This window comes from Cynocephalus volans, chromosome X (genome assembly GCF_027409185.1).
Source record: "Cynocephalus volans isolate mCynVol1 chromosome X, mCynVol1.pri, whole genome shotgun sequence".
Taxonomy (NCBI): domain Eukaryota; kingdom Metazoa; phylum Chordata; class Mammalia; order Dermoptera; family Cynocephalidae; genus Cynocephalus; species Cynocephalus volans.
The window spans coordinates 142,958,620-142,979,750 of record NC_084478.1 but is presented as its reverse complement, the minus strand read 5'-3'; the positions used below and the strand labels follow the sequence as shown (position 1 = coordinate 142,979,750).

The 21,131-nt window shown below is 37.3% G+C and overlaps 1 protein-coding gene across 3 annotated transcripts in view; it reads right to left on the bottom strand.

Annotated features, from left to right (window-relative positions):
• SLC25A14 (solute carrier family 25 member 14) overlaps nt 1–6,892 on the bottom strand; it is a 33,833-nt gene extending 26,941 nt beyond the window's left edge. Inside the window, exons 1-3 of one of the 3 annotated variants that reach the window (XM_063083811.1) lie at nt 6,817–6,892; nt 2,061–2,154; nt 628–775 (exon numbers count right to left, since the gene is read on the bottom strand). In XM_063083811.1, the coding sequence (XP_062939881.1) occupies nt 628–775; nt 2,061–2,124 (212 nt within the window). In that variant the 5' untranslated portion in view covers nt 2,125–2,154; nt 6,817–6,892. Of the gene's footprint in view, nt 1–627; nt 776–2,060; nt 2,155–6,438; nt 6,662–6,816 lie in introns of those variants that run through there. The other 2 variants (XM_063083812.1, XM_063083813.1) reach the window with 2 other exon arrangements.
• Between the last annotated feature and the right edge of the window lie 14,239 nt (nt 6,893–21,131).

Here is a 21,131-nt window from a genome sequence, read left to right as displayed (position 1 = left end):
AGGCGATTAGATTGTAGGACCATGTGGCAGTGAATGGATTAAAAATGGTGGTCAGGGGCATGGTTTGAGGGCTTTAAAAGAAGAGGAGAGTCGGCCTCGCTCTTTCTGCTCTCTCCCTGCTCTCTCTGCTTCCACCATCTTGCAATGTGTGATCCCTGGGTCACTGTCGCCACCACCAGACGGACTTTGGACTTCCCAGCCTCAGAAACTGTAAGCAATAAATTTCATTTTCTTTATAAATTAAGCAACAGAAATGGACTAATACAGTCAGGTAAGGGGCATAAAGAATTATAATTTGTAATAATGAATATGCTAATAAAAAAATAAATTTTAAAAAGGTATCACTTATAGACAGATGAACACAAAATCCAAAGCTCAAGACTTGGGCTGGCCTGTTAGTTCAGTTGGTTAGAGCGCAGCCTTGTAACACCAAGGTCAAGGGTTTAGAACCCTTGACCAACCAGCCACCAAAGATTTGGAAGCAGGTGAAATACAAACTGGCATATCAGTATTGAATTACAAGTTGAAATGGTGAATATGAAAGGCACAAACTATCAGACAAATGAAATAAACAGCTTCTTTAAAATGCATTTCTGTTCATGATATAAGAAAAGAATCCAGTCTTACCCTGAATACAGAGCCAATACACCTTCTTCTTTATAGATTCGGAACAAGGCATGAAACATCCCTCTATATTTTATTTCTTTGAAACGGACATCGATGCTTTGGCCTTGAACTTGAAGTCGTGTCTTAGTAAGGTCCACAGGGAAAGTTCCTGTAAAGAAACATACTCATTTAAAAGTATTTCCAAAGAGTCACAGTTATGTTTTGCCTAAATGTAAGCCAATGACAATATTTGTAATGTAAGACAAAGTCCTTTTTATAACACACAAAAGATCTCTACTAGAATACCATTTTCAGAGGACAAGAGTTGTATGCAGTAAAGTGAAATGTACTATATACTGTATCTATGAAGCAATTTGACCCACAGTCTACTTGAATTTGTGATATAATAAAGTGCTTTAAGATAGTCCAAATATACAGTAAATGCAACATAATTTAATTAAAACATTTAATTTAAATGTTTTAATTTCATCTGTAATATACATGCTGGTATTTATCAGTGTCTTCCTCTTGCTCCCTCCCACCTTATGTCTCCCCATCTCTCCCTCATAAAATCTCCCCAAATTTTCAAAAAGATATAAAAGCATGGGATTGCTGCTCATATACTATTACAAAGTTTAGTGTGTTTTCTTTTCTTTTATCTGTTTACAAGAAACAAACAGTTCCCCAATATTATAAAGATAATGGCAAAGTCCTATTTCGTTCTATTCATCCTCGTTCCTTAGGTAATTCATGACTAATACCAGCAGAGTTCTTGGGGAAAATTTCTTTAACCAAACCTCTTTCTCTTATGTCAACACATAGGGGTCATTACATTGATAGAATATGTTTCAAAGAATATTTCAAGGTCTAAAACTAACAAGATGATTATGTAGCTCTGGTCACAACACCAGAGCACATACCAAGAAAGTCAACAAAGATTGGTGAATTGTAGTCACTTATGAATAGTTTAGGAAAGAAAATCTAGAGCATGAAAAATCACAATCTAAAAATATTTCAAAATTAAAATCAAATAGAGAAGAGTCTCATTTGATCTTGTTAGTTTTCTTCTTAAACAGGACAGAGGTTTGGATACTTACTAAGAAAGTTATAAACAACTTAACATAAAAAGATGACCATTAGTACAGGAATATAGCAGAAACCCCTATCATATCCAACTCGCTCTATATTTTTGTGTATATTACTTAAGCCTAGCAAATTAATAAATCACTAGACTATCAAAAAAGCTTCCTAAGTTTGACTTTTCTTAACTTCATTTGCCATACCATTAGTAGTACTTTCTCAGAAATATTACTTGATGGCTTTGAGACAGTAATTTTTAAAACAAATAGAGCAAGCTTCTTTTTACTTTTTCTCTACTTTTCACCAAAATAGCTGTCATCGTCCGCAACCATCTCTACCATAAGATACAGATTTGTCATTTTTCACATTCTTACCAAACTCAGCAACAATAGAGGCAAGGCCGCCATATACAAAGGGTTTCCAATTCAGACTAGACATCTCATGGCTTACAGTGGCACTTTTCTGATGCTAAAAATAAACACAAATCAGAACAAGGCACAAGAGTGAGGAGCATTTGTTAACATCTGATCGTATAAATTAGATCAACAAAATTGGCAACTAAAACAGATGTAGAGGAAAAACTCCACCAAGTGGAATGACACAAAATGGGGGATCCTGTTTTAGGTGCTAGATTATCATGAATTTGTTCTTTACTGCCATTCTGTAGGGGTAGGCATGTGATTCACTCAAAACATCAACCTGTGTCCTTCATTCTCTATAGTTTCTTTAACATTATACTCATTCCCACCCAAAGAAGAGGCTTCAGTCCATCCAGTACACCCAACCTAGACATTCAATTAGACAATTACAAGTGAAGGAAACTGTAACTCAAGTTATATAAGGGGTCTTCAAAAAATTCATGGAAAGATTCATACTATCTTTTAATTCCATTTTTCCACGACTTTTTGAAATGCCCTTGTATAGGCTGAGGCATCTCATAAAAGCAGTTCATGGTATTCACTTAGCTTGATTCAGGTGCAAAACACAGGCTCACACCACTGCCCTATCATATTCTTAGCCCTCTCATCTCTCCACTAAACTTTGGGGTTTTAGTTCCTCTGGCTACTTCTAGATACATATGACCCCCCCATCCAGGCTGAGCTAAGCATCTATTCACATTCCTTCTGGCCCCCAGAGGAATGGCAGCAGTATGGATGATTTCTCTCTTATCTCTGGCATTCAACATACACCCATCTAGTGGATCTCCTTTTCCTTTTCCTGGCCTTTTAAAACAAACATATACAAATACTGTTCTTTTATGTTCCGGTTCTGCAACCATGTATTCAGCTCCCAGCACTCCCCCCGCACCTCCTTCCCCATTCCACCCCCATTAGACCTGTCATCTTCAATCTTTTCATCTTCTCTTTCTCTGCCACTCTCAGCTCTTTTTCTCTTGAATTTTACTTTTCTCCACAGCTCTGGCCTTTAGGCCAGTGGTTTTCTAATCTTGGCATGTACCAGAATCATATAGAAATTGTATTAAAACAGAGGTTGCTGGGCCTTTCCCCCAGAGTTTCTGATTGGTGGTCTGGCCCTGAGAATTTGCAAGTTCCAAATAATGCTGATACTTCCACACTTAAGAACTACTGCTCTAAGAACCACTTACTAAATCCTGGTCCAGCTGAAAGTAATATCTTTTGTTAGCATGGACTATCAGATTTCCTTTAAATATTCCTTTTTCAGAGCTTCATAATATGTATGCTTCTGAATTTCAGAAGCAATGTCAAGTGGTTTATGGTCAGGAATGAAGACTCTGAAGTCAGACTGCCTAAATTCAAATCTTGACTTCAGATTCAAATCCTGACTCCACCACTTACTAGTTCTGTGACCTTGGGCATGTTATGCAACCTCTCTGTGTCTCCATTTTCTGAACTGTAAAATGAGAATAATAATGAAAACAGTATCATAGGGTTGTACTGAAAATTAATACATGTACAACACCTAGAAAAGTGTCTGGCACCTAGCTCAATAACTGTTAGTTAATTATCATTATTAAATTCTTGAAAATTCAAGTACCCAAAATTACATTTTAACATATATTACTTGCTGCCCACCTCCTCCATTGCCCCATCTGAGGTTAGCCCCTTGAGTCACACTCTCCTTTTAGAGGAGATAAGGTTTTACTTAGTTTCTGCAAAAGGAATTCTCTGTAACTAAGCAAAGAGCAATTTTCCAGAGAAGACAGCAAACATGAAGATGAATGTGCCACAAAAATAATTATGGAAACTTCCTTTCAAGCATAGTATGTACATAGTCTGGAGTAGATAGCCCTTTTAGAGGAAAGTTGTTGAAAAGAATTCTAAGAAGCAAAGAAGGAACAGGCACTTCTAATGTCAGCTGCAGCTTGCAATAAGAGTCTTGAATACTAAATACTTATACTAAAATATCACCTTATTTGTATGAAATGATAATAGTAGTTGGTAGCTGATTTCGTTCAGTGTCTCTATTTGGCAAAATCAGACTGATTACCCTATATTTGTGCCCCCTCCCCACACCTTCATTTCAATTTTACTGGCCCATAAAATCCAAACATCTGGGGACCACTGGCCAAATCCAACACTGCTACTACCACCACTACCCCAATCCTATTTGATATTAAAATCTGACTCAGTCCAATGTTAAGAATCTTATGAAGAGATCCTGTATCATCTTTAATTAGTCTGATTTTAGACAGTCCTTCCTCATACCAAGCCAAAAGTCTGTCTTCCTCTTATTTTCACCCAGCCTCCGGAGGCAAATTCAACAAATTTATTTTTCCCTAGGGGAGTCCTTCAAATATTTAAAGACAGCTATCATGTTTTCCTACATCTTATCTTTCTCAGGCTAAATGTCCATAACCATTTTCTTCATTCTATGTATTATACTTCAACTACTGCAGCTGAAAATTGCAGTTGCTTTTTCAGGGGGCCATATCACACTATTGAATTAAACTGTCAGCTGAAACCTCTCTTTTAAATAAGGCTATATGCATGCATGCACATTATGTTGCACCTATTCTACAGTTGTGCAATATTTTTTGAACCTTCATTTATCCCTTCTTTATCTTAACTCAGGCATAAAAATAATGACCAGGATGAGGTTTATCTTCTAGTTGCCCCATATTATTTCCTCTCTTAACTAGGTAAGACTTCTGAAGGCAGACGTCATACTTCACAGCACTTTTTATAACCCCCCAGAAGAGCTTGCACAGAATTGAGTATATATCAACTAAATACTTAGTTGGTTTTCCAGTGTGATGTCCTTTACCTATGTCTGCAGTCTGTATGTAAAAGATTACAGGAGAAACGAGAAAGGTAACTTGTTGGGCCTGGCCAATGATACACATCCTGTACACAATACTCTCCTGATCTCTAGATATTCTCTGTCTTCAAATCCTCTTCCCTTGCTTTTGTTGCAGAGAATTATTTGTGCAAAATACCCTCAAGCCCTCTAAAAATTATTTTAACTTGAGGGGGATAACCACAGATATGAAGATCTGACTAAGGAAAATTTGACAGCCCAACAAGTAAGAATAAGAATATCCTAGAATACAAGCTACATAGCCCTACATTGCTCCAATGCTCCAATGATCTGGTTAGGAAATTCTGGGAGCCTTTCTTGCTTTCTCTTTTAAGAAAGAGAAGGCATTAGAGATTCTCAGATTCGAAAGGTAACAATGAAGAGCCAAGCAAATTTATCAAAAGCATACTAAATGCCCAAACCTGCAATGTGGTATTGGTGTAATCATGTTTAAACACACACACACACACACACACACACACACACACACACACACAGAGAGAGAGAGAGAGAAATATGTTCTAACACCAAGACAGTATTTACCATTCAACCTATCTTTCTTGGCTAATCAAGGAGATGGGGCAGGAATAAAAGTTGTATGAAATATAGTACTTGCCTTTTAAGAGTTTATAATCTGGAAGAAATCAAAGTAGTTCATTAAAGAAAAATTAAGTGCTAAACTGTAATACAAACTTATAAGAGCAACAGGAGCAATAAAAAGGAGACAATCGGCATGGGCTTGAATAATTTGACAAGGCCTGTGGAGGTGAGAGAATTTAAATTCAGCCTTGACAGAGGTGCAGGTAAGAGAGAGGGATAGGGGAAGGAACAGGATGAACAGAGACACTAATGTGGAGGCAGGCATCAATATGGTTTGTGCTGAGAAGGAAGGGAGAAACAACTGGAACAGAGAATTCCCTTGTTGACCGAAACCGTATCAGACAAGAAGTATGATAAGGAGCAGGTGGTGTTGGAAGGCTCGAAACCAAAATGAGGGAGTGGGGTGCAGGGATTTACGGTTTTTGGTTTTTGTTTTAACGGGGGATGACCTGAGAAAATCCATCACATTTTAGCTTACCAGGGCTGCAGCGAGCACAGTGGATTACAAAGGGAAGAGGCAGGGAGACCGGCTTAGGATGGTGTGAAGTGAAGCGGATAACAATGCTCGTTGGCAGTGAGGTTAGAGATATACTTCGGAAATGGAGACACAAAGGAACTTAATGTAGGGAACGAAGACGAGGGAAGAGTTCATGATGACTCTACATATCCCTGGAACAAAAACAAGGTCCCTGCTGTTACCTTGCCTGAAAAACTAATTCACGTTGCTGACAGCTGTCATGCCAATCGAGTAACTAAACTGCATTTTAAAAGATGCCTCCAACGCCTCGACCTCAGGGGTGGCGGGGGTAGAAACTGAAGGGGGCATCTTTCAACAGCATCCTTCACACTAATACAATGGAGGTGTTTGCTTACTCCGCTTACAATCACGGCCGCCGTTGCAAACTTCACCCTTAGAAAAATTAGGATTATTCCGGGAAAGATACCCATTCACCCTCTGGGTAGCAGGATCTTGCCAGTTCCTCGGCTGTCAGAGCGAGTTCGCGGAGAGAAGGGGGGCGCCTGAAGGAGGCGGCCTCCCAGGGGGGTCGAGGAAGCAGGGTTCAATCGAAGAAGTAAAACCACCGATGCCAGAAGAATGAAAGACAGGGAAGGGACTCAGCTGAGGGGAGAGAGAGACCAAAGGACCGTTAAGCCCCTCCCACGCCGGGAACCGGGCCAGCCTGGCCCCGCGCGGCCTGGCGCGGCCCAGCCCCGCTCCCCCAGCCTGGAAACCCAGAAACTCCCCCTCACCTGCTCAGGCTCAGCGGACGACTGGGAAGCTGCGGCTCCCACAGTCGGAAACGCCACCGCAACACCAACCCGGAAGCACTGAGACCAACGGAAGTAACCAAGGCGTCGCCTCGGCAACGGTGGTGCAGCCATTCCAATTCCGCCTCTTCCCAGCCTGAAAAAGAAGGCGCGAAATAAGAGGTGGAAGCGGCAGGGGTCGAAAGATGGGAAGCGGCCCGGGTGCGAGCGCAAAGACCCTGAGGGAGCAACCTGGCTTTCGGGAGGTGTGGGGAGAGGGAGCTAACGCGTGAAAATTTCTCGCCAGCGCGGGCACAGGTGTCGCCGACTCACCCGCCCACCAGGCGCGTACAAGGACTGGGGAAGGAGGGGCGGAGCAAAAGGAGAGAAGCAGGCGGGGCCGGGAAGGCGCAAGGGGCCGGGCAAGAGGAGCGTGGGGCGGGACGGCCTGCGCCGCAGAGTCCACAAAAAGCGGGAAGGTGAAGGAGGCGGGGCAAAGGGTTTAAAACAAAAGTGGGAAAATGAGGGATGGGGGTGAGAGGAATTTAGTGAGGCGCCTGAGCTCGGGAAGAAAATAAAGCTCGAGGAAGCAAATAAACCTCAGTGCCTACCGGACATCAGACATTCGTTACTGAAAAATTAGCTCATGCCCTGTACTCGAAGCTCAGGGTTTAATCAGAAATTTCACTTAAGAAAGCAATTTGGAAACAGAAAAGGGGACCATAAAAAGTGAAAAAGAATCTGAAGAAGAACAAGGGAGTCCCAGTTAACCCACACCTCACAACAGGCCTGAAAATCTGGCTCTAGCGCTGGGGTTACTGGAAGGGCTAACCACAAAGCCCCCTGGGTGATCCCCTCAGCCAATGGGCTGCAGCCGATCTTTAAGCCTCCCTGGGAAGGTGCACTAAGCATGGGGAGTATGCAATAATAGGGTTTATTGTTCATATGTAGTCAATCGATGCAAGGCACTTGGCCCTAAATGATTATTTTTGGAATGAGTAAATGTTTGGAATTCCTTTGTTCCAAAAGGATTTTCTCATTTTAATTCAAATCTTTCTTTTTTCCGTTTAAAAATGTCTTCAGGCAACACACATATTTATTAGCTGATATTACAGAGTACTTACCCATGTACCAAGGGTGGTGCCAAGAGCTGTTTGTGCTCATAACTACGTATAAGACAGGCACTATTAGTTTCTCCTTCTGACAGATGAGAAAACCGAGGCCTTAAAAAGTTGAGAGCAATATGATAAGTAGCAGAACTGGGATTTAAACTCAGGCCTGACTTCAGAGCCCAGGCTCTTATCCACTATGCTATATTGCTCTCAACTTTAATAATACCCTTGTTAACTTCAGAAGCGTCCTTGCTTAACATAGCAATAATAAGAGACATGTGCATGCCTTCCAAAATGTGAATTCCCTTCCATTTAGAGCTCCGCAGAGTACTCCCTTTCAGCACACAAGGGGCGTTGTAGCTTAAAGTCCTTCTCACTTGGAAGAACTATATGAGGGTATCACAAAGTTCGTGGGGAAAAAAGTACGTAGTCATTATAAAACAAACTATATACAAAAGTGTAAAGAAGGTATTAGAAATGACCTAAAATCCAAACATCCAAAGGCTACTACCCTTGACAGTCTGGAGAGCCTCCTTCTAGTCTTCACCATGCATGCACACACGCTTATACTGTAATTCTTGTGATGTGCATATTCCTGTCACATGCTCTTGCTGAATGGCCTCATATGCAGGAGTCAGTGGCCTGCCTAGCTCCAACTTATGGTCTTCCTACATCAGGAAGCAGATTTGCTGCTTTTGTTTTCTTAATAAATAATACTTCCCCCTGATTTTAAAAGTTATGCATCTTTATGCAGGGAAAGGAAAACACAAAAGAATATTTTAAAACATACACAAAAAGATTAAAATACAAAAGAAAGTAAAAATAAAATGTAAGCATCATCCCCACTACCCAGATACCAGCATTAACATTTTTAGGCCTTTTCTTCCAGTCTTTCTTTTATATGACTGTATATATGCTACATAAACCTTGTCTTGCCTGCTGCTCTCAGCTTCCTGGTATTCATACCCCTCTGTAATCCCCTCCTCCTTGAATGTGGACTGACCTAGTAACTAATCAATGCAATATGGCAAAGGTGGTGGTATGTCTCTTTTCTGATTAGGCTATGACTACCATCTTATTACAACCTCTCTACTGCTGGCTCTAGTGAAGCAAGTTACCACGTTGGAAAGGCTGACATGGCAAGGAACTGAGGGCCACCTCTGGCCAACAGGGAATTAAGGCCCTCAATCAAACAGTCCACAAGGAACTGAATCCTGCCAACAACGTGTGAGCTTAGAAACAGATCCTTTTGCAGTCAAGTCTTCAGATGAGACCCTAGTCCTGGCTGACACTTTGATTAGAGCCTAGTGAGAGATCCTTAACAGAGGACCCTGACTTTCAGAATTTGTGAGATAATAAATGTGTGTTGCTTTAGGCCACTAAGTTTGTAGTAACTTGTTATGCAGCAATAAAAAACTAATAAAAATATTAAAATAAAGAATACTGTCAACAACTTTATGCCAATAAACTTGACAACTTTGATGAAATGAACAAGTAGACAAATTTCTTAAAATACACAAACTGCCAAAGCTCATTCAAGAAGAAATAATAATCTGAATAGTCCTATAAATATTACAAAAGTTCATTTATAGTTAAAAATTTTTTCCCACAAAGAAAACTTTGGGTCTAGACTTCACTGGCAAATTCTTTCAAATATTTAAGGAAGAAATAGTTACAATTCTATACCAACTCCTACAGAAAATAGAAGATAATAGAATACTTCCCAACTCATTCTATGAGGCTGGCATTGCCCTGATACCAAAACTAGACAAAGATTTCAAAAGAAAGAAAACTAAAGACCAATACCTTCAAGAAGTTAGACTCAAAATTCTTAAATTTTTAGTAAATTGAATCTAACAATATATAAAAAGGACAATTTATCACCACTACGTGGGGGTTCATGTGAAGAATATAAAGTAGGTTTAACAAAGATGGATCACTGTAATTCACCATATTAACAAAAGAATAAAGAAAAGCCAGATAATCATCACTATAAAAACAGAGAACATACTTAACTTAAATATGAGAGAACATACTTAACATACATAACATACTTAACATACTTAACTTAACATACATAACTTAAATCCATCATCCATTCCTGATTAAATCTCTTGGCAAACTCACAATAGAAGGGATCTTCCTCAATCTGATGAAGGGTAACTACAAAAGACCTACAGCTAACATCACATTTACTGATGACAGACTGAATGCTTTTCCCCTAACATCAGAAATAAGGCAAGTCTATCCACTCTTTTCTTTTCTATTCAGTATTATACCAAATAGAATAGTATTATACAGGATAGAAGAAATTCTAGCCAATGAAATAAGACAAGGAAAAAAGACATTCAGATTGGAAAGGGAAAAGTTAAACTCTCATTGCTCATAGATGACATGTTGTCCAAATAGATAATCTAGAATGTCTAAAAAAGATACAACTTTACAGCATGGTGCTGGTAACACCAAGGTCAAGAGTTCAGATCTCCATACTGGCCAACCACCCAAAAAAATTTAAAAATAAACAATAAGTTACAACTAATAAGTGAATTTAATAAGGTTGCAGGATATAGAGTGAACATACAAGAATCAATTGTATTTTTATATATTAGCCATGAATAACTGGACATTTAAAATTTTAGAAATATTTAAAACAACATCAAAAATATGAAATATTTAGGGACAAATTTGGTGAAAAATGTTCAAGACTTGCACATTGAAAACTACAAAAGATTACTAAGAGAAATTAAAGAAGACTTAAATAGAAAGATACTCATGGTTTAGAAGATTCAATAGTATTAAAATGTCAATTCTCGAATTGATCAATAGATTCAAAACAGTACCAACCAAATTCTAGGAGACTTTCTAAAAAAATTGACAAGCTGACTCTAAAATTCTTAATTGACATGTAAAGAAAGAATCTAGAATAGACAAAACAATTTTGAAAAGGAATAATAATGTTAAGGATTTACACTACCTGATTTCAAGATTTATTATAAAGGTATAGTAAACAAGACAGAGTAGTATTGGCAGAAGAATAGACACATAGAACAAGAGAACAGAATAGAGGGTCCAGAATTTGACCCACAAATATAACCAACTGATTTTCGACAAAGACAACAAGGCGATTCAATAGGAGAAAGGACATTTTCAACAAATGATGCTGTCAAAATAGGATAACCTTATGCAAAAAGGAAAAGAAAAAGATAAACCCTTATTTCATGCCATAGATAAAAATAAAATCTCAATGAACCATAGACCTAAAAGTAATAGATTTAAACCATTTCTTGAAACTGTTATGTAGCAAACTAAATGCCTAACTGATGCAGAGGAATCCCAGGGTGTGAAAAAATGTGAAGAATTATATTCCTTTTTAAAGATTTATAACTTACAGCTGCGGTGCAACCCAGCAGCCCGGCCCAGTGCGTGCAGAGCAGGGAAACGTCCAGCAGGGGAGGCGGAAGTTCAGCAGAGACCACACAACCTGCGGTGATGCCACGCGACCCAGCAGCCCAGCCAAGTGCATGCTGACCAGAGAGGTGGCTCCCAAGAGAGGCCTAAGACCCGAGGCAACCACACACGTGAGGCACTAGTGGCCAACTGAGCAGACACTGAGGAAGCCATACCAAATTGGCAACCCCAGCAACATCCTACCCAGACAATAGTGTCAAAACTGTGGACTGTGAAACTCGCTGCCACAATGACTAAACATCAAAGGAAAGATACCAGAGATATGAAAAATCAAGAAAGTATACCACCAAATGATAATAACTCTCAGCCTTGAAATGTCTGACAAGGAACTACGAGTGATAATTCTAAGGAAACTGAAATGAGATACAAGAAAACTCAGCTAGACAACATGATGAAATGAGGAAAAGTATACAGGACCTGAAAGAAGAAATGTACAAGGAAATCAATGCCCTGAAAAAGAATGTAGCAGAGCTTGCCGAACTGAAGAATTCATTCAGCAAAATAAAAAACACAACAGAGAGTTTAACCAGCAGGCTTGCAGAAGTAGAAGAGAGAACTTCTGACCTTGAAGATGGGCAGTTTAAAATAACACAGGCAGACAAAAAAAAAAAAAAGAAAGAAAGAAAGAAAGAAAAAAAAATTAAAGGCATTGAAGAAAATCTGAGAGAGATATGAGACAACCTTAAGCGCTCAAATATCCGAGTCATGGGTATTCCAGAAGCGGAGGAAAAAGGAGATTGCATTGAAAACATATTCAACAAAATAGTGGCAGAAAACTTCCCAGTTATTGGAAAAGACACAGATCTTCAGATTAAGGAAGCTCAAAGATCCCCAAACGTATTGAACCCAAAAAGGTCTTCTGCAAAACATGTTATAGTCAAATTGGCAAAACTCAAAGAGAGAATTTTAAAAGCCGCAAGAGAGAAGCGTCAAATCACATATAAGGAAGCCCCAATCAGACTAACATAAGACTTTTCATCACAAACCCTAAAAGCCAGAAAGGAATGGGATGATATATTCAAAACACTAAAAGACAGAGATTGCCAGCTGAGAATACTCTACCCCACAAGGCTATCCTTCCGAAATGAATGGCAAATAGTATATTTCTCAGACAAGCAAAAACTGTGGGAGTTCACTACAACACAACGACCCTTGCAAAAAATTCTCAAGGGAGTACTGGGTTTGGTACCTGAAAAATAACTACCATTGCTATAAAAAACCCACGAAAAATCAAAACCCACTAGTATAATAAAAATGGCATTCATGAAGAGAAAACAAGCAAACAAAAAGGCTATCTACAACCCAAGGAACCAACAAATACAGAAAACAAACAGTAAATCAGAAAGAAAGGAACAAAAGACACCTAAGACATCCAAACAATAATCAATAAAATGCTAGGATTAAATCAACACTTTTCAATAACAACTCTCAATGTAAAAGGCTTAAATTCCCCTGTCAAAAGACACAGACTGGCTGACTGGATTAAAAAGGAGAACCCAACTATATGATGCCTTTGGGAGACCCACCTCACCCATAAAGACTCACATAGACTAAGAGTGAAAGGATGGAAAAATATTTACCATGCAAACAGAAATGAAAACGAGCTTGAGTAGCTATTCTTATATCTCATAAAATAGAATTTAAACTAAAAACCATAAAAAGAGATAATGAGGGCCAATACATAATGATAAAAGGATTGATCCATCAAGAACACGTAACAATCAAAAATATATACGCACCTAATGTCGGAGCAGCCAGATTTATAAAGATTTACAAACTCTATTAGACCTAAAGAAGGAAATAGACTCTAATACCCTAATAGCAGGGGACCTGAACACTCCACTGTCAATATTGGACAGATCATCTAGGCAAAGAATCAGCAGAGAAACACAAGATCTAAACAACATACAAGAGCAATTGGACTTGGCAGATATCTACAGAACATTTCATTCAACAACCTCAGAATATTCATTCTTCTCATCAGCACATGGATCATTCTCCAGGATAGATCACATATTAAGTCACAAATCAAGTCTCACCAAATTCAAACAAATTGGAATTATCCCATGTATTTTCTCAGACAACAATGGATGAAAATTAGAAATCAATAACCAACGAAATTCTGGAAACTATACAAACACATGAAAATTAAACAGCATTATACTTAATGACACATGGGTCCAAGAAGAAATCAAATAGGAAATAAAAAAATTTATTGAAACTAATGAAAATAATGATACATCATACCAAAGCCTGTGGGATACTGCAAAAGGAATACTAAGGGGGAAATTTATCGCATTAAATGCTTACTTCAGAAAAATGGAAAGATGGCAAGTGAACAACCTAACACTTCACCTTAAAGAACTAGAAAAACAAGAACAATCCAAACCCAAAGTTGGCAGACGGAAAGAAATCATTAAGATCAGAGCAGAACTTAAAGAAATTGAAAACCAAAAAGCAATTCAAAAGATCAATGAATCAAAAAGTTGGTTTTTTGAAAAGATAAATAAAACTGACAAACCATTAGCACAGCTAACTAAAAAAAGAGAGAAGATCCAAATAACAAAAATTAGAAATGAAAAAGGTAGTTTTACAGCTTATACATCTGAAATACAAGGAATCATTCGAGACTACTATAAACAACTATATGCCAACAAATTTGAAAATCTGGAGGAAATGGATAAATTTCTGGACACACACAAGCTCCCAAAACTGAACCAAGAAGACGTAGAAAATCTGAACAGACCAATAAAAATAAAGGAGATTGAAGCTGTTATCAGAAGGCTCCCAACAAAGAAAAGCCCAGGAACAGATGGATTCACAACAGAATTTTACCAAACATTCAAAGAGGAATTGACACCAACTCTTTACAAACTATGCCAAAAGATTGAAACAGAGGCAAATCTCCCAAACTCATTCTATGAAGCAAACAACATCCTGATACCAAAACCAGGTAAAGATACAACTAAAAAAGAAAACTACAGGCTGATATCCTTGATGAACACAGATGCAAAAATCCTCACTAAAATACTAGCTAACAGAATACAGCAATGCATATGTAAAATTTTACAACACCATCAAGTGGGATTCATCCCAGGGATGCAAGGTTGGTTCAACATATGCAAATCAATAAATGTGATACACCATATTAATAAAATCAAACACAAGGACCATATGGTCATCCCTATAGATGCTGAAAAAGCATTTGATAAAATTCAACATACATTCATGACAAAGACCCTCTATAAGTTAAGTATAGATGGAAATTATCTCAACATCATTAAAGCCATATATGATAAACCCACTGCCAATATCATCCTGAATGAGGAGAAGCTGAAAGCTTTTCCTTTAAGAACAGGAACTAGACAAGGATGCCCACTCTCACCACTCCTATTCAACATAGTGTTGGAAGTACTAGCCAGAGCAAACAGAGAAGAGAAGGAAATAAAGGGCATCCAGATTGGAAAAGGTGAAGTCAAACTGTCCCTGTTTGCAGATGACATGATCCTATATATCGAACAACCTAAAGCCTCTACAAAAAAAGTCTCTTGGAGTTGATAAATGATTTCAGCACAGTGGCAGGATACAAAATCAACACACAAAAATCAGTAGCATTTCTATTCTCCAATAGTGAACATGCAGAAAGAGAAATCAAGAAATCTTGCTCATTTACAATAGCCACCAAAAAAATAAAATACTTCGGAATTGAGTTAACCAAGGATGTGTAAAATCTCTACAATGAGAACTACTAACCACTACTGAGAGAAATTAGAGAGGATACATATCCCATGCTCTTGGATTGAAGAATCTACATTGTGAAAATGTTCATACTACCCAAAGTGATATACAAATTCAATGCAATCCCCATCAAAATTCCAATGACATTATTCTCAGAAATGGAAAAAACTATCCAGACATTTATATGGAATAACAAAAGACCACTCATAGCCAAAGCAATGCTGAGCAAAAAAAATAAAGCTGGAGGCTTAACACTACCTGACTTTAAACTATACTACAAAGCTATAATAACCAAAACAGCATGGTACTGGCATAAAAAAAGACACACTGATCAATGGAATAGAATAGAGAATCCAGAAATCAACCCACACACCTACAGCCATCTGATCTTTGACAAAGGCACCAAGCCTATTCACTGGGGAAGAGACTGCCTCTTCAGCAAATGGTGCTGGGATAACTGGATATCCATATGCAGGAGAATGAAACTAGACCCATACTTTTCACCATATACTAAAGTCAACTCAAAATGGATCAAAGAATTAAATGTACACCCTGAAACAATAAAACTTCTTAAAGAAAAGATAGGAGAAATACTTCAGGAAGTAGGACTGGAGACAGACTTCATGAATACGACCCCAAAAGCATGGGCAACCAAAGGAAAAATAAACAAATGGGATTATATCAAACTAAAAATTTCTGCACAGCAAAAGAAACAATTAACAGAGTTAAAAGACAACCAACAGAGTGGGAGAATACATTTGCAAAATATACATCTGACAAAGGATTAATATCCAGAATATTCAAGGAACTCAAACAACTTTACAAGAAAAAAACAAGCAACCCAATTAAAAAATGGGCAAAACTGCTAAATAGCCATTTCTCCAAGGAAGATATACAAATGGCTAACAGACATATGAAAAAATGCTCATCATTACTCAGTATCTGGGAAATGCAAATCAAAACCACACTGAGATACCATCTCATCCCAGTTAGGATGGCTAATGTCCAAGAAACTGTGAACGATAAATGCTGGCAAGGTTGCGGAGAAAAAGGAACTCTCATACATTGCTGGTGGGACTGCAAAATGGTGCAGCCTCTATGGAAATTGGTATGGAGGTTCCTCAAACAATTGCAGACAGATCTACCATATGACCCAGCTATCCCACTGCTGGGAATATACTCAGAGGAATGGAAATCATCAAATCGAAGGTATACCTTTCCCCAATGTTCATCACAGCCCTCTTTACAATAGCTAAGAGTTGGATCCAGCCCAAATGTCCATCATCAGATGAGTGGATACGGAAAATGTGGTACATCTACACAATGGAATACTACTCTGCTATAAAAAAGAATGAAATACTGCCATTTGCACCGACATGGATGGACCTAGAGAGAATTATATTAAGTGAAACAAGTCAGGCGCAGAAAGAGAAATATCACATGTTCTCACTTATTCGTGGGAGCTAAAAATAAATAAATAAATAAATACAAAAAAATGAGGGGGGGAGGGAAGAAGACATAACAATTACAATTCCTTGAAGTTGACACGACAAGCAAACATAAAGGACATTGTTAGGAGGGAGGGGGGAGAGGGAGGGAGGTTTCAGTAATTGGCCACAATAATCAACCACATTGTATATTGACAAAATAAAATAAAATTTGGAAGAAAAAAAAGAAATTAACTGTTTGTTCTCAATTACTTTTCTGGTGCTTTTACCAGTTATTTTTGGATATGCCTTCTGTAGTCTCTTTAACTAATCATTGTTACTTCAAATGTTAAAAATTTCTTTTCAAGAAGTACAGTTTGTGACTTGTTTTGTAATAATATTAAGAAAAATCTTTTTGAATGTTTTATAAATGTTAAAATTTATTAAACTGTTTTTAGTATTTAGTAATACTTATTCTAAAATAAACAGATTTGGTCAATTTGAGATGTTGGTCAAAGGGTACAAAGTTTCAGTTATGCAAGATAAATAAGTCCTGAAGATATAATGTACAGCATGGAGACTGTAGTTTATTATACCGTACTGATTGCTTGATATTTGCTAAGAGAGTAGACCTTAAATGTTCTTATCACATGCAAAAAAAGGTAACTTGGTGAGGTGATGGATATGTTAATTATCTTGATAGTGGTAATCATTTCACAATATATTCTTATATCAAAACATGTTGTACACTTTAAACATATCCAATTTTTATTTGCCAATTATACCTCAACAGGATGGGAAATTTTTAAAAAATTAATATATTTTTTATTTAAAGTTGGATTATTGGCTTAAAAAAAGATTAGAAGACTTGCCTTCTCAACCTAGTTGCATGCTTTGTCTAAAATTGCTGAAAAAGGTGAAATCTCATAGAGGGAAGGATTATTCCAAAGAAATTAGAAAAACATAAAAAGGAAATGAAAATACGATGAAAGCTATCTTATCCTTGGCTTTATAGATGTTAGATATGTACATTATTGGATCTTATGCACTGAAATAGTTTTGAATAGTATTAAGGTTCCATTTACATTGCAGCATTATTTTGGGATATTAAATATAGACATAATGAACTCTATAAAAATCAAAAATTGTTTATTACAGTTTTTCAAACTAGAAAAAAAAAAAGAATTATTGTATAGGGTAAGTTATCCCACTGCATTGGCTAGAGAAATTCATACAATTTGCTTGTACAGTGACATTGCTGAATGCCTGCTGATTGAAAAATCAGTAAGAAAGAAATCATGGTAATGCCAGCTGACTAAATTAGAAATTTAGCTAAACCTGAAGGCTGAGTTAATATCTCGTGGGCAGAATTGTCCTTTTGCCTTACAAAAGGGTGATTCTATAGCTATGGCTGAACTTGCTGTTTTGCTTATTAGATCAGGGGGTCTCAGCACAAACTAACTGCTAAAAGATCTTTTTTGTGAATATTTGGCAAACAAACAAGTGGTTGGAATATTCAATGTATCGAGTAACTGTTTTGAATCTCACAGTTTGTCCTGGGCCAACATTCTTTTGTCCTTTGCACTGTTGGCACAAAAACATTGCTGGGTAAAACTGCTGGTACCTTAGCAGGAATTTATGCAGTGGCACCAAACTGTACTAGCAGTTATTATATTCATTATCACCACACACTCACAGTAAAATATATATGTTTCATTTAATAATGTTCTTTGTGAAGCAATAACAGTGATTAATTTTATTATATCTTAGTCCTGGAGTACATTCTTTTTAGTAATCTGTAGGAAATATGCATAAGGCACCTCTGCTGTGTGTCAAAATACAATGGTTATCTCGAGGAAAAAGCATTTGTGTGACTGTTGTGTGATTTGGGGACATTTGTAAACTGTACAATGATCTTAATAGCTTTCCAATACTTATATGTTTTCTCCTAAGTTTGGTGGTGACGTAGACAAATGTGATTTTGGGGTATTCTACAATAAAATGCATTGACATTAGGAATATCTGTAGAACTTGGTAAAACAATTTCTCTAAATGACCAGTGTATGATGTCATAATATTATGAATGAGTAAAAGATCCATGTAAATGTAAGATAGAGCAGTGGATTTTAATGTAAAAGAATGTGAAAAGCTTATTGATAAGTCTTAGATTCCACATTGCCACTAATCTTTAATAAACTACGAGTTATTGAGTTTTGATGTATAAAAAAAAGATTTATAACTGACAATAACCTATTAAAAACTGAGAAATCCAACAATAAATAAATATGTTTAATTTTTTGTTCATGTGTGTATTTGATAAATCTGTTTAATTTTGTTCAACCCAGTAGTACACAAATATATTTGACCATAGAGCTCCTTATTTACACATTAGTAATATTCCATGAAATATGCTTTGGAAATCATGCTCTCGTTCAAAACTTTTTTGCTTTAAATGTGAGAAATTTAATGGCCAGAGATATTAATTCACTTAAGCAAAACCACTTGTCTAATAGGAGATATCTCCAGGCATAAATCCTCTGATCCTCGTGTTACACAACAGATTATCACTTTTATTGATATGGAATATGCCTTGAAGATTTCATAAGCAAGTACTGCTTCAATTCCTGTGCTTCCACTACTTCTTGGGCCATCCCTAATGTAGCACTTATCCTATGATACAATAATCTTCCCTTCCCATGAGACTGAGCACTACTTTTGCCCAAGGAATGTGGACTAATCATTTTTGCTTTGCCCAATTAATTCCAGTGACTAGAATATAGTGGAATTTCAATAAATGTTTCGTGAATGAAAGGGGAAGAAGGAAGGATTTCATGTGAATAGCTCAAGAACAGGAGTACAGACATCCAAAAGTTAATGTACAAAACTCCAAGGTGGAAAGGGAACATTATCTAAGAGAGGAAGTCAGGTTTGGTGGGAAATTAATAATATTTGCACAACAAGAAATCAGGAAAGTAGACACAATGAGATGTAGTGGTGTCACTGGCACAGAGATTTTTGGTTCAGGAAAGCTGGTACATTATTGCATAATCGCCCAACAACTACCTACACTAAAGACCAAGAATATGCTGTTCCATGCAAAAAATTAGAACATTATGACATAATAACCACTTTAAGATAATTATCGCAGTTTGATAGCACTAGATATATAGGTTTAAGTATCCGTTCCATCAGTTAAGGGAAATCATTTCAAGCTTGTTACTCTCAAAATAAAAATGTTAGAATATACAAAAACAAAAGTGCATCACAAATTGAACTAACGTTTACTGATCATGCTAAACTCTTGACAAACATAAGCTCATATAGGTTTCATAACTACCCTGTGAGGTAGATAACCCCCCCCCCCGGCCTTTTAAACAGATTTGAGGAACTGACGCATCCTTTCTTCTAGCCATCAGCATTCTGTCATAAGAATCTAGGTAGTCCCATTTTTTTCCCCAATAATTTCCAAATTCCAAGATTTTTCAATGCAGTGAACTTTTCCAATGACTCCAATTTTACAGAGTTTAATTTTTCTGACTTGTCGAGCCTTTAAAAATAATAATACATCCATCGTCTTGCTCAGGACATACTCTAGAAATTTAAAACAGGTACCTCTCCAAGGAGTATCCAAAACTTGTAAGAGTTCCTAACACAGTTTTAGACCAAAATTGATTTGTAACTTTTCATGGAACCAGAAGTACAAAGGGGATGAACACTTATAGAGTGCTTAATAATTTCCAGATATTGTGCTAAACACTTTATAAAGCTTCCTCTATTTAATTGTCACACTCTTCTTATGAGATACAATAGACCTTGCTTCTGGGATGTGTGGAGGATTAGAAATCTTGATTCCTATTTGATTATTAGACAGAGTTTTTAGGTAAAGCATGTATGAGACGAAAGTCCTCAGATAGGAGGCAAGAGCGTACAGCTAGGGGGCAAGAGCCCACTGAATCAATTCTAATCACTATTTAGGTAAGGGATTATATACACAGATTGTTAATATAATGGGTTTATTGGAAGATTTTGTGAGAAGGAAACTCACACAGGTTTAAAGCCTTTAATGTGAGCAAAAGAACTGAAACAAAACAGGGATTGTTCTGAGGGCAATAACCTTTAATACAACAAAGCTTAAATGATGGGAAAACATGTGAGTTAAGATTTCCCAAGGACGTTTTGCTAGATTAGTTAGTACATGGGGTTTTTTTTCCACATTTTGCTTTAAGCTGTTTCTTTGAGTTTCTCAAGAAGTCAGGCACATAAATGATTGTCTTATTGTTTCTTTTGCATGTCTCCTAGCTTAAATTTATGACTCTTTAGATGGTATATTGTTTAAACTATTTTGAAATTGTGGAGTATACATAAAGCAAATGTATTTCACAGGGCCTGGTTTTCCAAAGCCTTGCAGTTTCCGGTTTGGCCTAGCTTCTTAAAAGTACACATAAAAAATGTTGATCTTGCAGGGGACAGGAAACTTTCCCCAGGCTAGTCTCTGTTGTAGGATAAAGAATTGTAGCACAGCAAGGTTGCTGGCTCAAAGGACAGACAGGTTACTGAGTGATATGCAAAGATA